The sequence below is a fragment of the Polyodon spathula genome, chromosome 2, assembly GCF_017654505.1.
Source record: "Polyodon spathula isolate WHYD16114869_AA chromosome 2, ASM1765450v1, whole genome shotgun sequence".
NCBI classification, from domain to species: Eukaryota; Metazoa; Chordata; class Actinopteri; order Acipenseriformes; family Polyodontidae; genus Polyodon; species Polyodon spathula.
This window is the reverse complement of record NC_054535.1, coordinates 6,463,771-6,490,282: the sequence shown is the minus strand read 5'-3', so window position 1 is coordinate 6,490,282 and position 26,512 is coordinate 6,463,771. Positions and strand designations below refer to the sequence as shown.

At 37.2% G+C, this 26,512-nt stretch overlaps 2 protein-coding genes across 5 annotated transcripts in view; one reads left to right on the top strand and one right to left on the bottom strand.

Moving 5' to 3' along the window:
* The window catches only part of LOC121329560 (probable phospholipid-transporting ATPase IA), a 108,584-nt gene extending 92,348 nt beyond the window's left edge, over nucleotides 1–16,236 (top strand). For all 4 annotated transcript variants that reach the window (XM_041275198.1, XM_041275216.1, XM_041275207.1 and 1 more), the window contains 10 exons: nucleotides 2,307–2,381; nucleotides 3,038–3,160; nucleotides 5,290–5,368; nucleotides 6,144–6,205; nucleotides 6,773–6,829; nucleotides 6,977–7,084; nucleotides 11,703–11,791; nucleotides 12,129–12,221; nucleotides 14,491–14,582; nucleotides 15,079–16,236. In XM_041275198.1, coding sequence (XP_041131132.1) covers nucleotides 2,307–2,381; nucleotides 3,038–3,160; nucleotides 5,290–5,368; nucleotides 6,144–6,205; nucleotides 6,773–6,829; nucleotides 6,977–7,084; nucleotides 11,703–11,791; nucleotides 12,129–12,221; nucleotides 14,491–14,582; nucleotides 15,079–15,176 — 876 coding nt within the window. In that variant the 3' untranslated portion in view covers nucleotides 15,177–16,236. The remainder of the gene's footprint in view (nucleotides 1–2,306; nucleotides 2,382–3,037; nucleotides 3,161–5,289; nucleotides 5,369–6,143; nucleotides 6,206–6,772; nucleotides 6,830–6,976; nucleotides 7,085–11,702; nucleotides 11,792–12,128; nucleotides 12,222–14,490; nucleotides 14,583–15,078) is intronic.
* A 4,078-nt stretch (nucleotides 16,237–20,314) lies between these two features.
* LOC121327484 (protein shisa-3 homolog) lies at nucleotides 20,315–25,642 on the bottom strand. The gene is made up of 2 exons (XM_041271558.1): nucleotides 25,248–25,642; nucleotides 20,315–21,022 (listed from the first exon to the last, which is right to left on the bottom strand). The coding sequence occupies exons 1-2, from the start codon at nucleotides 25,507–25,509 to the stop codon at nucleotides 20,565–20,567; spliced, it is 720 nt and encodes a 239-aa protein (XP_041127492.1). The 5' UTR covers nucleotides 25,510–25,642; the 3' UTR covers nucleotides 20,315–20,564.
* Between the last annotated feature and the right edge of the window lie 870 nt (nucleotides 25,643–26,512).

The following is a 26,512-nucleotide window of genomic DNA, read 5'->3' as shown; positions in this document are numbered from 1 at the left end:
CCTAAACCATATATAATATAATATAGCATGGCATAAACACCTACAGCAATTTTGCACTCAAAGTAATAAATAAGCAACTGTGAGTTGTCGAGACACATCTGGATTAGCACAGGGAAGTTTATTCCCAGTTCATATGCAATGAAGTCCTTTTTAATGTTTTGTAAATGTAGTTCTACGGTTTCATGAAAATAAGTCAATCTGTTTTTATGTGTGATAATTCTAGTTCTTCGATTTCATTTAAAAATATATATATATATATTTCTGTTGTCATTCAAGTGCAGGTTTGCAAGACAAAAAATAAACTTTGGATATTATTCGCTTGAATCCTGGCGTTGCTTGCAGTTTTGTATTCCAGTATTCTTTCATGTCGGGCCTCCATACTAACCCTATATTCTGCCACAACCCTAACACAGCATATAATCTATTTCTTGTCATACTGCCAGAATCTGTTTTGGATTTCGCTTTTTTTTTTTTTTTTTTTTTTTTTTTTTTGGTACTTTTTGTTCACATTTATAATGTATGTTTGTTGAACTCACTGCAGATGTGTTCCTGCAGCACCGATGAAAACAGCAGCTCAAAGAATTCAGCTGGTTGGGTTGCGCTGTGAGGTATGAATCTTGGACCGCTAACCTCCTGTGTAATTCTTTCGGGTCCAATTGGGAAGTTTTTGTTCAGCAGCCGAATTAAAGGCACGTCTTCGTCTGTACTTTCATTTCCTCCCTCCCTGCCGCTCTTCATCTTCATCCTTTTCCTCCTCTCCTCCTCTTCCTTTAAATCGATATCGCTGACATCCCCATCCAGATTCATATATAGTCTTGCCCAATTATACAATTTATCAGCTTCAGAAGACATACAACCTGTAAATGGTTCTTCTTCGTCAGACTCGCTCACTTAAAACACACTCATTAAATTAGTCATCTCTCAACCGTCAGCTGGGAGATGAGAGTTGTTTTTTTAACCAATAAAAAACAGTATTTAATTTTACAACTATATTTAATTGGTTGATTCTATAGCAAAACACTACTATTGGTTGGCACATTTTTGTTGCTAGGTACAATAGTCCAATAAAGATGACCATTCTGCCATTCTTACAAACTTTAGATACACTTTGTGAGAAATTAAATTATATAATAATGTATAAAATAAAGCATTATCTTTAAAATGCACTTGGTTTGCTCTGAGGTTACATGTTTTGTATGAAAGATAGCGCTGTCATTGTAAGGCTGCAGTGCAGCAAGGGAATTGTAAATCTGTTTCTTTTGTGGATACTTTTACCTTCAGAAGGTCTGAGTCCTACTTCGTAATTGGTCAGTGCTAGCAGGTTGGAGAGCAGCAGTGAAGAGAGACTCATTTCCCAACATGTGTTTTCAATATGTATTTCTAGAGCAGATGTTTCACTGCAAGGCTCTGGTTGATTGAACTGCTAATCTTTCTGAAGAAACTGGGAGCCCCCGTGTTTTTATACCTAATGATTCTTGCCTCTGAAATCCTTTATTATCTGGAGGATAAGGATAAAAGAAAAAGAACTCCAAAAAGTATTTTTTTCTTTCTTTTTACAAAGACAACTCGATTCATTTCACTGGAGAAAGTCTTTCAAAAGTTAATTGCAGTCCTGTGATGAAAGGTGCTGAAATACGGCCTGGCACAGCCAGCAGAGTCACCAGATTATGAAATCGTTTCTGTGCTCAGAGAGACTTTACCTCTTCAGTCACATCTGACTAATGATAGGTCAAAACATGCAAGCATTTAGACATTTTGGTGCTGTTTAGTGATGATGAGGTCATAAAATCCAAGCTCCGTGCAGTGAAATAAACAAGGTGATAAACATGGGTTATTTTGACAGGTGTATACTGCTATTGAAATACCATATTTTCCCACACCATTTTTTATTTATTTTTTTAAACTAACATTCCTATATTCCTATATTTCTTCCTGTGAAAAACTAAACAAAAGCAGTACATTCCCTTGAATTTAAACCTACAAAATGCTTCACAAAGTTTATTAGTGGCACAGTTATCAGCACTTTCAAATGTGTGTGCTGTGTTTATTTTATTTATTTTTTCTCCCTTAAGTGCCCCACAGAGAATTGCAGTACTGGCTGCCTAAAAATAACCCATGCTATGTTTACTTTCCTGTAGATTGAAAGAATTCAGCTACTCCAAAAAATTTATTAATTTTCACTACTCTGCCAGGCTAATAGCCCCCATACTTTTATTCGGTGTTATTGTTTAAAAAATGAAACCAGAATTCATCGTTTTCTGTCATCTTTTGTATTTCTATTTTTTAATTGTATTCTTTTCTTTCAGATTTGGTTTGCTTTTGTTAATGGTTTCTCTGGTCAGATTCTTTTTGAGAGATGGTGCATTGGTCTGTACAATGTGGTAAGTTCGGGAGTTCCTCTTAAACATTTAATATAGAAAGCAGTGTTCTGAAATGTAAGGTATTTGTGTTATTTCCTGCTCATGTGGGATATTTATTTCCAATAATATGAACTGGTTCCACAGCACTGGTGTCAGTTTATGCAGGACATATGGAGAATACATATTACAAACAAAACCTACAGCATTGCACCCTGGTTTCTTTAAGCTTGATGAATTGTGACTTTAAACCACTACCTCAAATGCTGCACTTACTTTTCATCAAACTGAACTGTCAACTGTCAGATGTGTCATAGTAAAAATCCTAACTGATGTAACTCTAAGCATACAGTACATACAGTAATAAGCTTTGTCTCCACCACTCACTGTTCTGAATTCCCTAGGTTACAACGGTATTGCGATTTGTTTTATAACAGGACAAACAGTGTAACCTGGGTGATTCATAAACGACGCACTATAATTATTATTATTATTATTTTCAAATTCTGAGCATTGACCTGGCACGTGGTAATTCATTGGTCCCAGTGTGATATGTTCACATTCTGTCTAGTGACTGGCAGTTTAAAAGCCCAGTTTGATGTGTCAGTTTTAAATGTACATTTCCTGAGGATATCGCTTCTGTGTTTGTGTAAGTAAAGCCTGCATTTATTCTCTTTTAGATATTTACTGCCCTGCCTCCTCTTACTCTGGGAATATTCGAGAGATCTTGCCGCAAGGAAAATATGCTGAAATACCCAGAGCTGTATAAAAGCTCACAGAATGCAATGGGCTTTAACACCAAGGTATATTATGAGTTGTGTTCTGTATTCTGAAAGAGTGCTAACCAAGGTTAACTTATTATTAAGTGAGTAGAAGCGGAGTCTCCTCGAGGCTGGGATGATTCGTCTCCCTGGTTTAATGGTCCTCGAGACTCATGTACTTGCAGTGTTATGTGGAAATAGATTGACCCCCGTGGAGAAATGGGTCAAAGAACAAAAAGATCTACCATAAAGTGTCTAGGGGGTGGGACTACCCCATTATTCATTAATGTGGAGCTGTGAGAAATCCTGATTTTTGTTTTAACAAGAAATTGAGCCGGTTTACTTTAATAAGGCTGGTCTGGATCACTTGCATACCACTCTCATAGAAAAACAAGGCAGATATAAAAACACACAGGGCATTGCTTTCTGCAGCCAGCTGATCTTCTTTTTGTTTGATTTGTATTTATTGGTACGTTTTAAATAGTGTTTGCAGTTTCATCATCCCTTATGGTGAAGTGTTTGTTAAACTAGTACATTTTTCCTTTCAAAGTTTTCAATCCATTGGTTAAATATAAATCTCATTCTTGTATGTCATATTTGTGCATTTTTCACACGACACGACAAGATCCACTTTCATTTTCACTCGCCATGGATTTACAATTACAATGTCCACAGTCTGCGAAAAACTGCTGTGAACATGTAATTGTTTTAATTTGCGCATTTACTTTAATAACCAAGTTTCAATCCTGAACTAGCTCTAGACCCGATGAAACAAATAAAACATATGTTCATACAAATTTTACTTCAGGTATGTCCCAATATATTTTCCGTATTCAAAATCAATTTAAACATGTTGAATAATAAGTATAAATATGTGTGGGCCAGGTTAATTGGGTTAAATGCTTGTTTGTCCTACTAACAGATAATTTATTACACACGATCCTGAAGTTTGCATGCACTGCCTAGGGGAACAATTTGTCTTCTCAGTAGGGGAATGATTTCAAAGAATGGTTTGCTGGTAAATTCCGATGTTGCCAGGGTTGTTATGTTAATGGAGAGCAAAGCTGAATAGGCCATGCCCAAGGGTCTTGAGTATAAAGATTGTAATGGAAAGTACAAGAAAAGAGAAAGCTTGAACCCAACGCATTTGTGTGTGTGTGTATATCTTAGCATTATATATTATTTTTCTTTCTTTCTTTCTTCATTTCTTCTTGTGACCATTTCTTAATATGAAAAACCTTATTTTTTTGAGAGCGAGAGAGAGAGAGAGAGAGAGAGAGAGAGAGAGAGAGAGAGAGAGAGAGAGAGAGAGAGACTGCATGGGGTAGTCAGTGTGTGATATGAGAATTGAATGCCCACCCAAGTAGTGGGATGCTGCATAAACCCAGAGGGCAAAGTCCGAGGTGTTTATCCAAGCGTCCCACCGCATGCATTGTTTTTTATAATCTCTGGTGAGCAATTTTTTCAATTGCTTTGTTTGACAGCTCGCGCTTGGGCCGCACTCTGTTGCTGGTGTTTTAATGAGTGTGTGTTTCCCATATTAATCAGCTGGTTAATACGGGAAACATCGACTGAATGAGCCTATTGAAAAAATTTCTCACCAGTTATTGCTCACCAGAGATAATATTATGACATCTATGTCACTGAAGTAAGAACTTAAACGGAGAACCCGAAATAGTGCCCAAATTATATATTTATTTATAAGAATATATTTTAATCATTTTAATTAGATTATTATATCTGTGATGTGTTTTTTATTTTATTTTTTTCTAATTATCGTTAGTGCGAGTGCTGTATGTACTTGATTGACCTGTCCCTTATGTAGGACATGAATGATACTCATGTAATTTAATGCTAAAATCCCTCTCGAGAAAATGTAATATATGGAGGGAGGGGTAGGCTCTCATCCTGGGGTACAGTGCATACTAATTTGGCATAAAAATTATTGTGTTTTCCACTCTCCAAATAAGTAAAATTGACTCTGTTTATAATTAGGAAAATATCAGATGCCCCCATTGCAGGGGTAAGGGATACAAAGTGTCTGTCAGTAAAAACAATTCACTGTGGTGGCCCAACAAAAACACACTTTGTGAATCCTAACCACAGTTAAAGGTCATGGTTCACAGAGCTGGCTCGTCACTAACGGTTCTCATGGATTTTTGTTTCCCTAGGTTTTCTGGGGTCATTGTCTGAATGGTCTCTTCCACTCCATTATTCTGTTTTGGTTTCCACTAAAAGCCTTCCAGCATGGTAAGCAGCCTGGGTTTTGGCAATCGAGAGAAATACTACCTTTGTCTTTTTTATAAACAGTTTACAAATGTTGAAAAGCGAATCCTAACTAAAGGGATTTGCAGAAAGCCAGTAGTTAAAAGGTATATATGATTTGAATGGTGGATCACACGTTCTTGAGGTGTGATATCCGGCTGTAAATAAAATGGTAAAACCAGATATGCTGCCCTCTCTTGTAAAATGCTCTTTTAAAAAACAATGAAAAAAGCAAAAATGAGGTTAAGATCAGTGTTAACTGTAAAATCTTAACTTCCATTTTCTGATTGTCTAACTTTTCATTAGCTGCAATCTGCACTTTGTCACTTGACGTCTTATTTCATCGTAACCACGGTTTCAGAATTTAAAAAATGGATGATTGGGTTGGTTAAAAACAAAAAAAACTGTTTTAATATTTTGAAGCTACTAGTAATTCAACTACTTACTTTGACAATAAAGCATTGATACTCATTTTGCAGTACAACCAGGGCACTGCTAAGTAGAACTGTGTATATTGCTAATGTACTTCTAAGTAGATACTTTGACGTCAGCTGTTTTCCCCATGGATACATTTGCAAAGGATATGAATGTCTATGGCATGGCAGAAAAAAAAAAGATTTTTGAAGGAACGATTATCTTACTGTCTTTTTAATGGGCTGCTTTTTCAAAACACAAATGTATTTGCTGAAGCAGGTTTAAATAATGTTGTCTGCATTTGATTAAGAACTTAGTGAAAGCTTGTGTTGATTCTCTATCGTAGATACAGTGTTTGCAAATGGAAAAACACCAGACTATCTGCTCTTAGGAAACATGGTTTACACAGTAAGTTTTTTTTAATTTATTTTTTTATGCCTTGCTCCTTAAGCAGAGTTCAGAGAGCTCAGAATCTTTTAGGAGGAGGCTGTATGCATGTACTTACACACTCTTACATTTTTACAATTATCTACAAGAAAATATTTGACTGGAAAAAAAAAAAAAAACTGCGGTTCATTCCATCTGTCAGTATGGAATTAAAAACGTCTTTTGTTTAACTACAACCAAGTACTTATGTGTTTAATATTTAATATACCTCAAATCAGTTTCTCGGTGAAACATGCATAACACTCCCTAAGAGGAACGAGGTATTAGGAACCAGTATTAATTGAACAAAATGAAAGTCCAGTTGTATTTAATGGTACTGTATGTGGATCAAGCTTATTGAAGCTCTTGTTATATTGGTTTCTTGGACATAGAATACCAAAACTGAGATTCACTGGTAAATGGCAGCATTAAGTTATTTCTCAGTCAAATAAACCACAGCTGGGAGCTAGGTGTTTTTTATCTCTACAGATTTTCTTATTTTTTTGTTTTTTGCCACAAGCATAAACACATGTTGTTTTTTCTTCACAGTTTGTGGTAATTACTGTGTGCTTGAAAGCTGGATTAGAAACATCATCTTGGACTATGGTAGGTACAGGAAATTCCTGGCTAATAATTGGCATTCAATTGCAATTAATTACCATGCAGGTGTGACAATATGTGTCGATGATGATTCATTTGTAATGCAGATTTTTAGCCTTTGTTTTACTCTTTTGTTTGTTTTTGTTTTTTCAGTTCAGTCATATCGCGATCTGGGGAAGCATTGCAATCTGGGTGGTGTTCTTTGGAATCTACTCTTCGCTGTGGCCTGTAATTTCATTGGCACCTGACATGTCTGGAGAGGTACTATATAAAAATTACCATTGTACAGTTTTATTACGCTTTAAATTGTGCACGTAAAATAAAGCAAGAACAGTAATCCAGCTGTATTCACTTACAGGAATTGGCAAAGGTTATTGATTCGGTGAGGCAACTGACACATTTCTCAGTGTCTTGTCATTTGTAATTTATATGTACACACACATTTATAATAATTAGATAGTTAAGATATAAAATGGTTTGGTAATAATCCACAAATTAGCAGGTACGGTCACTGAGTACAATCATGAAGACTTTTTAATAGAAAACGTTTTTGTGGAAGCAAATGTGTAAACCTCCAGTGCCGAAGTCTGTATTGTTCTTGTAAATGTTGGAAATTTACCAGAAATGTCTGCTGAAATATTACATCTTTTTTTTTTTGGAGGATCATATAACCCAATCTGAGATCCCAGAAGCCAGCCGTGAGTCAAGGCTTTTATCAGCTGTCTAAACTGGCTGCTGTCAGCAGCTTCAGCAGTTCACTGCAGTGCTGCTTTGCAGCTGGTTACAGTGTTTTAACACAGAGAGAAGGAATAAAGGACAGTAAACCATGGTTTTAGCATCTTGTTATTGTTTATTGGGGATAATAATTATTCTAGTTTTGAGAGGGCCTGTTTAACACAAAATGAAAAGGCTGGGTTTTGTAAAAAATGTTTAGTCATCATTTAGTCAAAGGTAAACATCCGATAGGCTTTCAAATATTACACAGGGGAAAAAGTTGGCTTTTCTCAATTCATGTTGGTCATTTCTAAAGCCAAAGGCTATGATGGACTGGATAGCAGGACCCAATTGTCCTCTGTTAATATTTAACATCACAATAGTTGGAATGAACATTCCTGGACCTACATTATCACTTTTGTCCTGTTTCAGTACTAAGGCATAGTGAAAATCAAACTGCTGCTGATGTTGGCTCGTACAGGTCTAAGCAACCGGCACGGCAAAGCAACATTTGATTTTTTTTTTTGTTTTGTTTTAAATAAGGAACCAAGATTTCAGTTAACAACAGAGCTTTTTTTTAAGGGAGGGGGAGGGGTTACTACGTTATTCAATGAAAAGGATATAGCCAGAATACTGGATGCAGCATGCCACTAATAGGTACTGTACTTGTAATTCTACTTATATTCACAGTCATTATTATTATTATTATTATTATTATTATTATTATTATTATTATATATATATATATATATATATATATATATATATATAGACCATGTTACCATGTAACAGCGATAATATATATGTTTACTGTGTCTTTGCTATGTAACCATTTTGACAGTTTCAAAACAAGCCATCTTTCAGCAGCAAAAAAAAAGTCTTAAAAGCAAATGTTATGTTCTTGTCTGCTAACTGACTAGCGCACTCATTTGTACTCAGTCATGTAGTTAGTTTTATACCTCAGGTAAATCATTAGCTTATGTCAAATCGCCTATATGTAACACAATTCTGTGTAACGTTATGTTAGATAGGTTAACGCAGCCTCTTTTGTACACAAACATCTATCTAGCTATGTGTGCGTTATGATAACGTTACTTATCCATATGACGTTCATTTGTATCTCTGCTGCTTCAATGTGGAAATGTAAGTACGCGAGTCTAGCAGGTGTCTGTTATTTAGCTTTCTTATTTGTGTATGCTTCTCTGTTTCACACCCACCTTTTTTATAGCCACACGGCAAATAAATGTGCAAAATCCAAAACGTCTTGTGTGGTGAAGGAGGAGGGAGTTTAGCTGCCTGTCTCCTTGAGCAAGGACGACGCTCACGGGGTGGCAGAACATTGACAAATACTGTAATAATAAAGAAAATCAAAGAATAAAACAGTACTAATATTATTAATAATTTAGCTAATGCCTTTATCCAAGGTGACTTCCTCCGCTTACTCCAGCAGCTAACATTGTTCGTTTTGGATTGTCCTTTTACTGTAGTGAACAAAAGGCTTGTTATAGCAAGGGTGTACTTTCTTTAGTGTTTGACTTATATGCTTAATATATGACACTTGCACATTTGTTATTTCATTTTTGTTATTTTTCACCACCCATAGTGTTCAACATTTAACAGAGGGTATAAAGATGTTTGGATCAGAATCCATTATCATCCCTTACAAAAAAAGTAATATACTGCAATTATACTTGTGCCAGAATTGTCTGATTTTAATATACTATTGGTACCATTAGTCTATCTTATTTTTGCACAAGTATACTTGCAGTATACAACTTTGTATATTCTTTTTGTAAATAATGCAATGCAGTTCTCAAATATTGGACATTTCTTAGATTGTATCTTACTTCTCTTTTGCATACCTGCATTGTGTCTTGCTAGATATGCACCTCCAGATTCTGACAAATACTTATAGAAAACCAGCTGCAACTTCTGCTCTGGATCAAAAAGCTATTATGCTCTGTGGCTGCCCGCCTATGTGGATAACTGTCAAACAACTAGTAGAAACTAACTCAAACAAAAGTCTGGGAAAAACAAATGAAAATCTGGAGAAAGTGTGGAATTTTGATGTTGAAAAAGTATATGAATCCTGAGATACTGTACCTATATTGAGTACAGTGTACTTTGTACAAATCACAGTCCATAGATCAATTTATGGGCAACTTGACATTTTTTTGGACAACCAAATATTGACAATGGACTGTCCGAAGGGCACGTACCATTACCAAAATTTCGCGAGCCCTGAACTAATATGGAATACATACATACGGTGGGGAAATAGTACTGGTATCTCTGTATTCTGTACACTGACTGTTCAGTACAGTTACAGGCAGACAGATAACTGAGATATTCCACCACAAAAAACAATGAGAAATAAAATAAACCACAATGAGAAGAAATGAAAGCTGGACATACTCACATTGGCTTAGTGTAACAGGAATTCTTGAATACAGAAAATATATATATCAAATGAAAGGTGTTAATTTTGTTAAATATTGCTACTTTTATCCTTTGACGTTTTAATACCTGTAATACAAATAGTTGTCATGAGCTGTGGGTCGAGATCAAGGCGTTCTGAAAGCCTTTAATTCCTGGTTTACATTACAGGGGAAGACTTTGTCTTGACTACACTTTTAACAAGTGGCACAAGCGTGTTCAATAACCTAGAAGACAGGAGATATTCTGATCTGTGATATTTCATGACCGATAGTTCCAGTTACCCAGGTCAATGCAAACGAACATGATTAAAACTTCAGAAAAATTATTTAAAGATTATGTGATGGACCCGTTACCTTTTTTTTTTTTTTTTTAATAACAGATACATAATGCAAGAATTACGTTCTAATGGTACCATATAGACAACCTTTCCAAACTTATATTTTTTTTTTTTTTTTCAAGGACGGATTTTGTCAGTATAGCTGTATAAATTCACTGAGCCGTGCGAAGCTCGCCAACTTGAGGAACTAGACGAGACCGTAAAACTAATCGACGAACGGTCCGAGTCAAGCTTAGCTGCTTGCCAGGCTAGTATGATGAATCTGGTGAATCCATGTTGCTGTGTGTCATGTCATCCTGATGATGCACACATTAGTAAAATCCCTCTTCTGATCCTTATACCTGTCCCTATGCAACGTTGGCCACAATGTAATGCATGATCCACAGAGGCTGGTCATTATAATTGAAGGATGGTTTATAACATCCAGAATGGGGCTGCTGTTATAGAAAAGCAATGTGGTGACGTGTGGACACAATCCAACGACTGTCTCAAGTAACGTTTGAAGAGCTTTGTTTGCATTCCATATCTAGTATTAAGAGTGTTGCAGCTGAAATATGCTTAACTTCTGACAGACCCTTCCCAGAGTGTTTTGAAAGTCTGCAATTTTGAACACTGTGCAAAGAAAACACATAGCACATTAAAAAGCATTTACTGTGACTGTAGCGCCAGCATTTCATCTAGTTTGGCAGATCAAAGTAAACTTGCATTGGATTGTTATTACCAGATTGCATCTATCAAGTAGCAGTTAAAACAAGGTTGTTTCACTTGAACCACCTGTGTTTTCTTAGGTGTGCCCGTGAGAGCATCTCCATTTACTGAGAATTGTGTTTTAGTTTAATAAATGTAGCAACTAATGACTGTATGATTTAATATTGATTACTTTTCCTATTGTAATATAAAGAAATGTCTCTCTTGCTTTTTAAATTGTAGATTTTTAGTCATCACATCCTGGTGACCATTTCAAAGTGGGGCCTGATTGGAGCTCATCAGAATCCTGTCTCACTTCCATTAGCCGGCAACACACTCCAGTAGAAATAAGAAATACCATGTTTTGTTTTATGTGATATTTCTTACAGCTGTCATGCATCCACTAGATTCAGAGTGTTGCCTTGAAGCAGGTTAACAGTTATGCTATTATACCTCGTTTGACATGAGAAGCTCTATTGAGACCACATCACTTAAGTAACTAACATTTAGTTAATTAACATGCTTAAGGGATGATGATGATGATGATGATGTCTCCCATGTGGAGGCTTCGTACCTCGCACATTATTTTTCCAGGTTTACATTTTATTTACAGTATATGTCATTTAATTATTTTTAAAGCATGTTAAATTGTAATACTACATGGTTTTAAACACCGGTGATATTTATGTATGTATTTTGCAGGCTGATATGATGTTTAGCTCCAGCATGTTTTGGGTGGGTCTCCTCTTTATCCCTGTGACATCCCTGCTCTTTGATGTGACATACAAATTGTAAGTACCAGGATTGAAAGCTTGTTTTTATTCACAGTAATGAAATGTGATAGGCGTGTATTATAATGTTAATTGTGTAATTTAAAAATACAATGTAATGCTTGTTCAGTAGCTTTAAAAGCAAATACTAATGTAGTTTTAAAAAAAATATTTTGTTATTGGTTAATGTTTGTGTAAAATTGATTTTAAAAAAATGTACAGGTATTTATTACAATTTTTATTGAACAACCTGATCATGTAGATCACACCCTAAGAAAAACCATTAGTTCCTAGTAAGCGTCTATCCAAGGTGGGTTAAAAAGTGGAACTGTAACTCCCACACCCATTTGTATTGCAGAGTGAAGAAGACCCATTTTAAGACTTTGGTGGATGAAGTGCAGGAGTTGGAGTCAAAGTGTCAGGATCCAGGAGCAGCTGTACATGGAAAAGGGTAATGTGTGCAATAGCCCACTAAATAAATACATCCAAGAAAAAAGTCCTAGGTGCTAGATCTTCCTCCTATATATATATATATATATCTATATATATATATATATATATATATATATATTATATATATATATATATATATATATAATATATAAATAACAGACCTATGTGGACCTACTTGTGTCAGTCGGCCTGTCAACTGCCTGACTGACATGATATACTAGTCATGTTAGGGACATACAAATGATGTATATTACTAATAGTACAGTTATGTCAGGAGTTATGTGTTGTTTTTTTCTGGAAGTGGAACGTCGTCTTTTATGCTTCATAATGAATTTTGTGTGGACCAAGCCTATGCCTATAGTGTGAGGACATGGCAGATTGATACAAACAACCTCTGCATGTGGAGATTAAAGCTCTACATTTCCAACAGGAAACAGAACCAGTAGGAAATATGAGTCTGTTTTGCACATGAAGCATAATGCAGAATATTTCAAGTTTCTCTCCCTTTTTTTCCTCCTCCAGTTGACTTTTTTTTATTATTATTTTACCGGTGGCAGACTGTGAATCTACATTTTAAGATTCAATGTTTTTAAACCTTTTGTTGTGTAAACATTCCTGTATCATACGTAGTCAATGACAAATTTGATTTATATTTTACTTTCGTATTTGTTTCAGTTTTTCCATTGATTTCCACATACAGTATTCAATTGTAGCATTTTGTATCAAATACTTTGCTAAAACTTTAAAAAATGGGGATGTGGATTGTAGGGTGCCCCCTGTAGCCTGGAGGTCACCGGTTCAAGTCAAGGCTATTCCACTGCCAACCATGAATCGGAGTTTCCAAGAGGTAGCGCACATTTGGCCGAGCATCACCGTGGTGGGGAGGGCTAGGTCGGCCAGGGTGTCCTCCAGCCCCTGTGGTCTGGCCGGGCACCTGCAGACTTGCCTGTAAGCTGCCCAGGGCTGCGTTGTCCTCCGACGCTGTAGCTCTGAGGTGGCTGCATGGTGGGCCTGCAGAGTGAAAAGAAGCGGTCGGCTGACGCAGCACACGTTTCGGAGGACAGCATGTGTTTGTCTTCGTTGCTCCCGAGTAAAAAATAATTTGGCAACTACTCTTTTTTTTCAAAGGGCTCAGTAAATCGTTTAATAAAGTACTGAACCGTGCTGTTTAGAGTCTTATTTCAATGTACCATTTAAACCTTTACAGCCTTTAATAATATAATCAATGGATTGGTGATTTTCACCTCGGATCAAAACTAGATGTATTATTATTAGTTTGATAATGTCATCTTTACTAATACACAGGGGTTGAAATAAAAATGACGACCATGTCACTGTTAATAGAGTGAGCAAACCTGTTGGCTCAGGACAGCCACTGACAAGTCTGCAGGACCTGCATGCCAAGTGCCTGCTGTCAACAATCTCTTAAAGTGGGTCAGGTCTGCTACCTGGAGTCTGTTTCAAATGAACATTTTACATTTGGAAATGCAACATTAATAGGCAGCTCATTAATTTTAAAATGCAGTATCTGTGGTCAGCATATTGATACAGTAAGTGGAACCACGGCACGTAAAGTTATCCATGTATGTCGCATTGTTACAGCAGTTAATGCGTATGCTATTTCTCACAAATGCTTTTAGTAAAAAGTTAAGAGACCTCACATTTTGGTTCAAGACCCACCTTCATCAGGATTCTTATCTAAAATGATTTTGGTTCACATCAAAATACTGTAAATTCCATCTTGATTTTAAACTGGATTGGCCTGTACAAATTCCTCATAACATACAAATACTTCCCCATAGTATAAAAGCCTATACGCTTCAATCAGGATTCAATTCAATAAAGAAAGCTAACCATTCCTTTTCAAACATGTGCTATTATAGTAATCTGCATTCAAGCACATTAAACAGTACAAGCAGGTTAACAGGACTGCAGTAAACTTTTAGTATCCGGAAACAAGTTGCCATGTCAGTGTAAAGGGAACTTTCTATCATGGTTCCCTTTTCCAAAGAATAAAAGCATTCAAATACTGGTTCACACTGACAAACGGGGGCCTCAGATGATACAACTATACATTTTATGAATTGTGAATGCCACATGAAACTCTCAAATTCAAAATTGGTATTTTATGCACCCTTTTTATGTGCCTGTATTAAATTTCAAAATGTGTTCTTGTTATTATTAATATATATATATTTTTTAAGAAATAGGTTAGCCGGATGTGAGTAGTCTGATTTTGAACGTGTTTCTGCACCATTCCTCTGCAGCCTCACTGAACGAGCCCAGCTTCTGAAAAATGTGTTTAAGAAGACCACTGTCAACCTGTACCGTTCCGAGTCCATGCAGCAGAATCTTCTACGTAAGTTTACTCGTTCTACCCTAGATAGAGCACACAGGCCATTCACAAGGAGGGGTTTTATATGGTGTACAATATGAAAGTCCTGTTTTTGATCCTTTACTGGTCTAGGAAAATGCAGGTGGCTGCCTGGGTGAGATGGCAGGTATGTACAGTATAATGCATCCAGTTTGTTTTTATATGGAAATGGACAGTAATATCCACATATGAAATAGACACCCTGCTGTGTTTCCCTTTTAATTACTTTAATTCTGAATTCAGTTTAATTTGTCCATTTCTTTGCACGTGCCAGTGCTTGGTTTACAAAGTCAGCTTTGATCATTCCCAGCAGTCCATAGTGATATGCCACTGTGAATTGTGATTGGAGTGCTCCGGCAAGCGTGAAACTGACTGCTGTTGATCCCTGTGATTGTATTCAATAAAGCCAGAGTTTCACCTATTTAAATTGTGCTTCTGTGCATTATAAAAATACAATATATTGCAACCTCTTCTGTTGCAGATGGCTATGCCTTCTCTCAAGATGAGAATGGAGTCGTCTCGCAATCAGAAGTTATACGAGCTTACGACACCACTAAACAAAGACTGGACGAATGGTGAAATATGGGTTGCAGGAGAAGTGATTGAAAACAACTTGCACCAGTTCACCCACACCAGACTGTGTTTGAAAGCTGCCGGAGGTCATATAAAGACTTGTCTAGCCTGCGAAGGTCATTTTTCTAAACAGATTGTATACTAAAAAATAAATAAAATAAAAAAGTGTTCACTGCTATAGTTGTATTTTAAGCAGACATAAGCACTGTGCAAATGTATTTAATATGTCTGTGTCGCAGAGCATTCACTCAGATTCCATAAACAGGGCTTGAAAGTTGCAATTGTGTAATTGGTTCTCGTCAAGTATTCAAAGACCATAATACTGGAGGGCTGCTCCACTTCTTTTTGCCAACTGTGATTTACTAGTGAGAGATGGCACATAAGTGGGCATAAATGACTACTATGGCTATTGCTACTCCAGGCATGTTTAACAACTTGAAATAAAAAGTATGATCTTAAAAGTGTAAAAAAAAAATATATAGAATTGCCATACTACTGGAATTTCAAATGGTAACGCTGAAGTTTAATTTGCCAAAGTTTACATAGCAGTAACATTTTATGAACAGCAATTTAGGCTGTTACTATGAATGTGGTTCTAGAATAAGAAGCCATGCATAGTGAAGGTCCTGTTTTGAATACCTCATGCTTAACACTCCATATAGTAGGATTTGTACATTGAATATGAGCCTGTTTGTACATTGAATGAACCTGTCTTGCCTGCTGTTTTTGGCCCCTGCTTTTAAATCTGTGACTTTACCAGTATTTAATGATGGCCTTATATGTTCCTCAATTTTTATTTTTATGTGCCTAGCTAAAGTCGCCATTCGCTATGTGGTTGCTAACTGGAATTTAAAAAAGGATGTTCAAAATTCTACCATATTTTTCATTTTATTTTTGGAAACAATTTATTACATTCCATGTTTTTTTTCTGAACTCCAATTATGGTTGACAATGGTGCCTAATCTAACCAATGTGTTGTATAACATAAGTGCCAATAAAAATGATATTTCAGCAAAATGTTAGCATTGATTTTTAGTATATTTTTACTAAACTAAATTTAAATAAAAAAAAAAAAAAAAGAAAAAGCTAAAACTGTATGGGATCCTAAAATGTAAACAGACTAAAACATTAGATAATTATGAGTTTACTCAAATGGTAGAAATTTGAAATATTTAATAATAAGGATTCCTGTGAGAGGCTGTGGGTGTGTGTGTGTGTGTGTTTTGTCTGTCTGCATGAGTTAAATTGTTCTGAGTGTGTGTTGTGCTAATCCATTAGCATGGGCAGTAATCTGGCTGTTTGTCTACAATGTAAGGTTACACTCACTAAAACAAAATATGGTTAAAAAAAAATAATAATAAAATGGTTGTTCATCTGTTCACAGTGGTGTATGTATTATTTTACCTTTTGAAATCAAACGACTGGTGTTATAAATTTAGTTTGGAAATACAATGTATGTATTTGTGTTGTTGATTGTCAGTCTTTATAAATGGCAGTGTTCAATAGTCAAAAGCATGCTCTAACTCTTTTGACATTCTCTACATTTAATATGTTGAAGTGAATTTTAAAAAGCCATTTACATGAATAAATAGGAATAATAATTTTTTCTGTGAATGAAAGGGAAGGTAAAGTGTGGACTGGACACTGGAGAAGGTTGTTACTGTGTTTAAATGTGCCCGTATGTGAAGGTTTGTGGTTGCATGAATGGAGTTTCAAATTCAGTATTTCTAATACTCTCCCTCCCCCAGGTGTGGTCAATCCTAAACAAAATGCACTGTTTCTCTTTCTTTTCTTTTCTGATAGGGTGCACATTTTGGGTAATGGTCTATCATTTTTCTGTTAATCTGCATGTAGCAACTGCAACTTTTAAATGTCCTGTCTTTAACTGCTGTAAACAAATACTGAAATAAACTTTACAACATCAACATCCTTTACCTTGCTCTTCATTAACCAGTCATTTGAATTCTTTAAATTTAACCAGATAGAAATTATATACTCACAAACTGTCAATCTACTATTATTAAATCATCCTCTACAGTGGAACAATTTGTATTATGACTATGAAATTATTACTTAAAAAAAAAAAACATTTTAGGTGTGTGTGTGTGTGTGTGTGTGTGTGTGTGTGTGTGTGTGTGTATATATATATATATATATAGACACACACACACGCACAAGGCTTAAACAATGCATTTCCACATTAACATTTAATTGAAATGGCAAGTATTTAAACTGAAAAATTAACCTGCAGTTAACCTAAGAACAAAAGAAAGATTACAAACGAGAGGAGGCCATTCAGCCCATCTTGCTTATTTGGTTGTTAGTAGCTTATTCATCCCAGAATCTCATCAAGCAGCTTCTTGAAGGATTCCAGGCTGTCAGCTTCAACAACATTACTGGGGAGTTGGTTCCAAATCCTCACGATTCTCTGTGTAAAAAAGTGCTTCCTATTTTCTGTTCTGAATGCCCCTTTGTCTAATCTCCATTTGTGACCCCTGGTCCTTGTTTCTTTTTTCAGGTCGAAAAAGTCCCTTGGGTCGACATTGTCAATACCTTTTTAGAATTATGAATGTTTGAATGAGGTCGCTGCGTAGTCGTCTTTGTTCAAGACTGATTAGATTCAATTCTTTTAGCCTGATAGCATATTACATGCCTTTTAAACCTGGAATAATTCTGGTCGCTCTTCTTTGCACTCTTTCTAGAGCAGCAATATCCTTTTTGTAGTGAGGTGACCAGAACTGAACACAATATTCAAGATGAGGTCTTACTAATGCATTGTACAGTTTTAACATTACTTCCCTTGATTTGAATTCAACACTTTTCTTCAACCTATTTCTTCTTCCACGGAAGGAAACAAACTAGCCACACAGATTCAACAGTAAGTACAGTGATTCCCCTATAACCAGGTTTCTGCATACTTTTAGATCCTTAGTAGCACTGTACTACAGATCAGTCCACTTTATACATGCTGTCCTCTATGAAGACAACAGATTTTCAATATCAAGTCACTTGTACAGTTCATACGTTTTCACTTGCAATGAGGTTGGTGTACTACCCTACCACTATCACATCTGAATATTAATAAAACTTGAGTCAGCAGTCTTAACAGATCATGATTCGTATTTATTTATTAATTTATTTATACAATTAATAGTCCCTCTAGGATTCCGCAATTGTGGAAAAAAAACATGGAATTTGATCTCTCGCAGAATTTCCATTTTTTTGCAAAAAAAAACAAAAACTGAAGCATTTGCTCCCTACTATCACTGTACATGTCACTGGGAGCGCACACACACACTATTTGTCTAGTGAGGAGTGAGGCAGGGTTTCAGTTCAGTCATGCAGAGATTTCTAAGGCCATCAGTGTGCTCCGGAAACAAATCTAAATTAGCACCGAATATAACGGCAAAAGATGGCACAAATGCAAAATGCAAGTCCAGTATTTACAGTAACTCAAAGTCATAGCTTCTGTTAAAACAGCAGAGGGCCATGACAACGACCATGGATAAACAAACAGTGGCTACTGAAGATTGAAATAAGGTGGTGGCGGTGTTATTTTACAAAAAGATTTCATAGTTTCATATCAAGTTCAAAGCGAAGTGTTGTTCTGTTACTCCTATGTGAAAGGTCAGAGAAACACAATGAGGACCTTGCTTGTACTCCCTGTGTTGCAGGTCCTGAAAGATGCCATTCTCATTATATATGGAAATGCACACGTTTCTGTACATGGTGTTGTAACATGAATGCTCAAAGGAAGGGGGTGGCAAACTACATTAGATATTATCCGAGTACTAGTAGAATGACTTTACATTTTCATGAAAATCCTCTTTTTTTAATTTGTTACTTTCCTGTTTGTTTTGTGGTGTGTGATGGCAGCACTTTCACATTGTGGCCTAGGTCAAAGAAACCAAAAAGCGAGTTTATCAGCCAGTCAGTGTCGCCTGTCACTGTATCCAATCGCTTCTCACAGCTTCCAAACTATTTCTGTGTGCTTTTTTGATGTGGCTATGTTTTAAAAGTATACATTTTGGTGAACAACACGTTTCTAAAAGTACTTTATTACATTTGTACAGAAATGCTCGAAGCGTCGTACACAGTAAACGGTGCATTTGTAAAATGTACCAACGCTAATTTGAATCCCAGTGCATCACTAAAATCTTATTCTGCTAGGCAAATAATATTACTAATGTGATACAGGCAAATGTTTTGGCCATAACTGTACTTAATTTCTTTTTTTTTAAGAATTGTTATGTTTTATGGTTTTTTTTTTTGTTTTAGTTTTTTTTTTAAATGGCATCCAATAGTCAGTGCTGTAACAGTTTTAAAAAAGTTAACTTTCTTTGCTTTATTGTATGTTTCTTTTCTTTGATTTCCATAAAATATGGCAAACATGTTTGTTCATTTTTTCAGATTTTAGTGTGATTTAATAAAAAAAAATGAATTTAACTGTGACTTACTTATTCTTCCTAATTAATACTTGTTAACACACTGTTTTTCATTAAAGTCTTTGCCACAGAATTTGACAAGTTCTTTGCAGAAAATGCACTTTTCTCTTTGCAGATTTTAGGAAATTTAGAATGCAGATTTCCGTGAGGACTACATTAAATATTTTGTTACTAGTATTTAGTTTCCAAAGTAGAAAGGCCCCCAAAATGTATCGAAGTAAGCGGATATTCTTTTTTTTTTTTTTTTTTTTAATTTATTTTAATTTAATAGTCGCCAATTATTTTTTTTCCCCATTATTTTTAGGCTCAGCTCACCGTTACCTCCCCTGCGCTGACTCGGGAGGGGCAAAGATGAACACATGCTGTCCTCCGAAGCGTGTGCCATCAGCCACCCTCTTCTTTACACGCTGCAGACTCACCATACAGCCACCTCCGAGCTACAGCGTCAGAGGACAAAGCAGCTCTGGGCAGCTTGCAGGCAAGCCTGCAGGCGCCCGACCAGACCACAGAGGTCGCTGGTGCACAGTGAGCTGCGCGGTCGGACTCAGTCCCCTGGTCTGGTGCACAGTGAGACACGACGAAACACCCTGGCTGGCCTAAGCCCCGCCCCCAGTTGTGCGCCGCCCCGGGGGAAGCTCCCGGGCACCCGTCAACAATGTTACCTTATCGGACCTAAGTTTGGTCGCGGCAGGTCCAGCCATAGGACGCCATCCTGCATTCCACACGACGTACCTTTATCGGATGCGCCACTCAGAAGCCCTGCAAGCAGATATTCTTGTCTTTAGCCAACAACCAAAGAAAAAGCATGTACTTGCATCAGGTGTGTTTTTACAAATGATGTAAGTCTGTGATGGTCATCCAGTGCTGAACACAGTGTTGGTTATTACCCTGCAGTATATTCAAAAGACTAAGATTGGCGTTCCCTTTTCCCTGATTGTTCGGAACCCAGTCAGCTTTGGCTGAAATCTGCTGAGCTTTTTCTGGGTGAGAATGGTTCTGGTTGCAGGGGGTAAGGGAAGTACTGTTGCGGGAGCAGGAACCCACAGGGCTGAGGGAGGTGGAGAGGATGAGCAGTCTGCAGACTCCCCGGTGAGGTGTACGGGGGTGGAGGAGCCGAGACGAGACAGCTGTGTCCAGGCTCAGCTCTGCCAATGGAGAACCTGCGAATGGACCCTCCTGTGGAGCTGGTTGCCGTGCTTGACTGCCTGGAGGCAGTGCTTAGGCTGGATGTGGTTAAAATCATAGGAATAGATTCCGTCTGGCAGCTCCGAAGGGAGAATCCGATTGGCTGGAGGTTGCTTTGCTTTGGTCTCAAGCAGGTGCAGCAGTAAACAGCCACCAGAGAGCCCACAACGATGAAGGCAATGAAGGTGGATCCAACGATGAGGAATGGCACATAAACTGGCTCTGTGTGACAACAAACGGCAGAGCATTAGTATAAAGAAATCCTGAGAATTGCAATGGCTTTTAAAACAACTTTCATTTGGATGGTAAAAGGGTGGACAATTACCCTGAATGAGAAAACAGTATAAGAAACTCTTCAGAAAAATCAAAAGTCCGCGATACCAGCAGTTATATATTTTTTAGCTCAAACAGCCAGCTGCCTATATATAAACACACACAGTGCTCCCTCGCTATAAGGCTCTCGATTATAACACTCCTACAGCATGTCCCCCAATTCCCTAGTGATTCGTGCAGTATTTCTACAGTAAACACAGTACCGGTGTTCAGACTGTAAACAACTTCTCAGTCTAACTTCTGTTTCTGTCTCTCACTTTTGATACAGTATCTGAACTGAAGAAAAGCTGTGCTGGCACTTTATAACACAGACATCTTATTCAGCATTCGTTTCATAGCTAAATAAATATTAGGCCTATTATGTGGTTATCTTTCCTAATGTATTTACTTTTTTGATGCAAGAACAGCTGGGAGACAAGACGCTTCAGCTTTTATATTCATGTATATAATGAAGATTTCATTCTTCATTATATACGTGAACATAAATATGGTATAATCGATTCAGTAATTACATTTTTGTAACGCGCGTAGTTAATAGCATTATTTAAGTTTATCAACCAAAATGCACCGAACACACTGCCTTGCTATTTACAGTATTTCTGCCAGACAAGCAGTGGGCATGCAAGCAGTTTGCTGGTCCCATCCTACCAGCGAATCAGTTTTGAAAATGCTTTGTAAGTACTCTGTGTATTCCTGGCAAACAGGACGACAGGTTGTATTCCTGGCAAACGGTCTGTAATTAAATTGTGCACATTGAAGAAAACTGACTGTAAATAGTTTGCGCTGCTTTCGAGTTTCAAAATGAACTGTTACATAACGAATATTTAACAATATTCAATAACGTTTATAAAATAAAATTAATAATTATATGCAGTTTTGGAGTAATGATCAGCTTGACCTATAGCGGGTTTTCATGTTGTGGTAAGTAAATCAATATGTTTGTATTATTATTATTATTATTATTATTATTATTATTATTATTATTATTATTATTATTATGTTATGTTTTAGGCAGGGATTTCCACATTGTGTGTTTCAAGATACAATGCATGATGCTGCAGCTGTCACTGAATGACACTGTACTTATAACCGCAATGATATTAAAATAATCATGTTGGGGGAGAGGAATGGAGCACAAATTTATGTGGGCAGTACATTCATCGATATTTATTCAAATGATTCAATTTTCTGTGCTCAATTAATCGATTGCTATTTGGAGGCTTAAATGACAGCCCTAAAACACAACAGCAAAAAACACGATCAATTAATCCCACATGAACACAAACAGGCTGATCTGAAAGTAGAGGCTGCAATGCATTTGCACTGCGAGGTTTTTTTGCGACCTAATTCTATGTCTCCATTTTCAACAGGTAGCTTAATTTCTCCTACTCGCAACGCCCTTTGCGACTCCTGCTTATGACTGATTTAACTGAAACGACAATTGATTTTCAGGTGCATTAACACTTCAATAGAATGGACTTCCATTTAACTGGAAAACATGTCATCGTAACAATTGGGGAAAAAAGAAAGGAAAAATAGATTCTCAGCCACCCAAGTTGAGCTTTTGCTCAATGAGAATTTAATACATAAAACTGCAAAACGTCTGGAGCCACTGCTAAATATAAAATATGGAAGGATAGAGAGTAGCGCATCTGGTAAAGGCACTCGGAGTGGAGTGCAGGATGCATCCTATAGCCTGGAAGTCACCAGTTCGAGTCCAGGCTATTCTATTGCCGACTGTAGACGGGAGCACCCAAGGGGCGGCGCACAATTGGCCAAGAGCCGCTCAGAAGGCGAGGGCTTAGATCGTCCAGGGTGTCCTTGGCTCACCGCACACTTGTGACCCCTGTAGTCTGGCCAGGCGCCTGCGGGCTTGCCTGTGAGCTGCCCAGAGCTGTGTTGTCCTCCGACGCTGTAGCTCTGAGTGGCTGCACAGTGAGTCTGCAGTGTGTAAAGAAGCAGTGGGCTGATGGCACACACTTCAGAGGACAGCGTGTGCTCGTCTTCGCCGCTACTGAGTCAGCGTGGCTGTGGTAGCGATGAGCTGAGTCTAGGATATACCAAATTGGGAGAAAATAATAAAATAATTGGTGATTTAGTAAATAAAAAAAGGAAAAAAAAGAAAAATTCTGGAAACTAAAGTTGTGATACACCCCCTAGTCCAGGGGTTTCCAACTCCGGTCGTGGAGGGCCAGTGTCCTTTCTGGTTTTTGTTCCAGCTGTAGCCTAAATTACTTAATTGGACCAATTAAGCACTTGTTAGAAGCTTAACTGGTCCAATTAAGTAATTTTAGAGCACAAATGGAACAAAAAACCAGGAGGGATACCAGCCCTCCAGGACTAGAGTTAGGAACCCCTGCTCTCTGTAAGTGGTTCTGGATAAAAGGGTCTGCTTAATAATAATAATAATAACAGTAATAATAATAATAATAATAATAATAATAATAATAAGGTGCCCACTGAAAAAAAAAAATTTGTTCCAGTATCACAACGTATCCTCTCATGCAATATTAATGTTCACATTGCAATGCATTACATGCAATATCTGAATGTTTATGTATGTTTGTGAAAAATCATAATAAAAACGTTAAACAGTAATACGCGTTTGTTACATGTGTTTTCGAAGGTATTATGTATTGGATATTTTCTAAAATTAGCCAGCCTCCACTTACACGCACAAGGCACTGTTTCCAGGATAAATGATTCGCGGCTTGCGCCAGGGTACTTAACAAATGCGTGACACTACATTGATCATCACAACTTACAGTTAAAGAATAATGAGGTTTTCATTTCCTGAATTTGGGTATATTACAACATATTTGCAATCTATTACACTTTTCAATCTATTGCACGTTTGGGAAGCCAGACAACTGATAATGTTTGTGTTTGGTTCTATTTTGTTCCATGCCCCCAACTGTTAACAGTATATACGCATGCCCTACGGAAACTGCATCTGTGACATCTGTCAGTACCTTTCTCCTAGAAGACTGTCAGGTGCCTGATCTGCCCACAGCTGCCATCTGGATGGCACTCGTTGCATGAAAATGAATGCATACTGTATGTAAGCTTTACTGGTATAGCGTGACTGCGGGCTGTTTGTGATTCAAAATCAGACTTAAGCACACACACACAGCTCTGTTACAGCGCCTACATCCAATCTATATCTACGCATAACTTGTAACTTGTTAAAGAGTTAGAGCTATGTGTCTGACGGGGAGGAAATATTCTGGTTTTAGTGTGTAGGTCGTTTTTCCTCATCCCTTCCCTCTCGTGAAGCAATCAAAGGATGGAAGCGTTTCGATGTTCTTCACTGTAGATTACAGCTCAGCCTGTCAGCGGTCGCAGTTAAGACACGAGAAGGGGGCATGTCTTCATTAGCGAGTGCACTTTGGTGTTTTGCACCTTTTCAAAAGATGCGTTATTTGCAAAATAAAACCAGTTATGAATTTTAATTGATTAACAAGCTGTAATGCGAGTGTATTTTCAAAAAAGCGCAAAGCCTAAAATCGAACAGCGCCATTGATGTACGCCACTTTTGAAAATACTTTTTGCAACTGTTTTTCCCCCTGCTGCTTTTGAAAATCAGACTGAAAGTGTCTGTTTTCCCATATCAAACACATTTAATAGGTTTAAAGTCCTTTTTGTATCATATGCTGTGTTTTAAATATTTGCTAAATATTAGCTGAACTGTTTTTAGACATAGAAGCATGCAGGCTGGTCATCGCAATTGTATAAAAGGTATTGTGAACAAAATAGACATTAAATAAAATAACACAACTGCCGAGCGAAAAATCTTCAAATGTTTACAACTCCCATACTACGTGTTTCTGAGTTATTTTACGGAGCGGACTTAAAGTAGTTGCGCTACTAAATATCAAACCCTTTCTCGAGGTACCCATTCGAATTTTTCAGTGCTTGAAAGTTCAATTTGGAAATTGGTTGAAGTTGTTTGATCAATATATTTATCTATATTTAAAGTAAGACTTAAAAAAAAAAAAAAAATCATCACAACCATTTTGTTCAATGGTAGTCAACAACTGTGTGTTGCCCACATAAAATGGAATAAGATTTCAACAACAGGCACTTACATAAGCACCCGCTTTCATACACTTACGTGCTGCAATTTGTACATTCTCCAGCTCCCTGTCATTTGTGCAGCTGCCCTGGTCCAGTCTAGCGACCGCGGCTGCACAGCAATATCTGAGAGCGCAAGAGCCGCAGCAAACAGTTGCATCTGAAGTGTCGAAATCCTCCGGGCAGTGAAATCCTTCGTGGTAATTTCCATTGCTATCCACCCAGCCATGGCAGAACTCTCCAAGGGCGTCCGAGTTCCATGTGAAGTATCCCAGTACAAGGCAGTGCAACAGAGACAGCATCGTAGGATCTGGATTAAACAGCGTGTATAGTGTGTGTGTGTTTTCCTATCTTGTTTATGTTTGTACACCACTGCCCCGTGGCATTGATTATTTTGAATAAACACCACTGAGAAAGAGGAGTCTCCTGCGAGCTCTGGAGAGCTGCAGACGACTTGGGGGGGGGGGGGGGCTTTTTCTTTTTTTTTTTTTTTTTTTTTTTTACTATTTTGTTAACTGGCATATGATTGTCATAGTATTTTGCCTCCTCATATTTCAACAAAAAGTATCAGAAGTATGTATTTCTGTTACACATTGTAATAAAAATACAAAATGTGTATTAGGTAACATATATATATGTGTACATTCGTTTAACTACGAGGTCGTAAACCAAAACAGATTCATAACACTGCGAAAGAAAGTTCAGTTTACTGACACTTCGACTAGTCTGAAAATTTCAACACAACTTTCAATTTGGCAAAATGCAATAAATAGATCTCCAGATGGTGACCTGGTACCTAATATATTATGAAGAGCTATGCAATACAGATGATATGTGCAGTTACTACGTTGTTCTTTTTTTCTGTAGTATTTGTGTTCCTAATCCTCTGTCTGTGTCACTTTCCCTGTCTGTGAGTCGCAGTGTCTGCAGCTTAGTTGATTTCAAACTGGTTCCTTTAGTGATTCAGAACTGAAAGGCGCCCGCCCCCAGCTCCGCAGCCGAGACCTGCGCATTCCCGTGACAGGGGAACTGTGCTGCTGTCTCTCAGCCAATGCGAAAAGTAATGCGCGGAAAGGCTTTACAAGCTGCGGGTCCGTCGTGTTGGTGGTAAAGAGAGCTTTTTATGTGTTTTTGCTGTTTTTAATTTTGTTTACGCGTACAATAATGATTTCACATTTAGCCAATTTGACGCAAAATATATAGGTAGAAAATGGGAAGAATTCATTTCTCACGATAGGAATATTTTGTCTCGCTTAAAAAAATCAAACACAACAATAAGTAAATAAACATTTGGTGCAGTTCCAG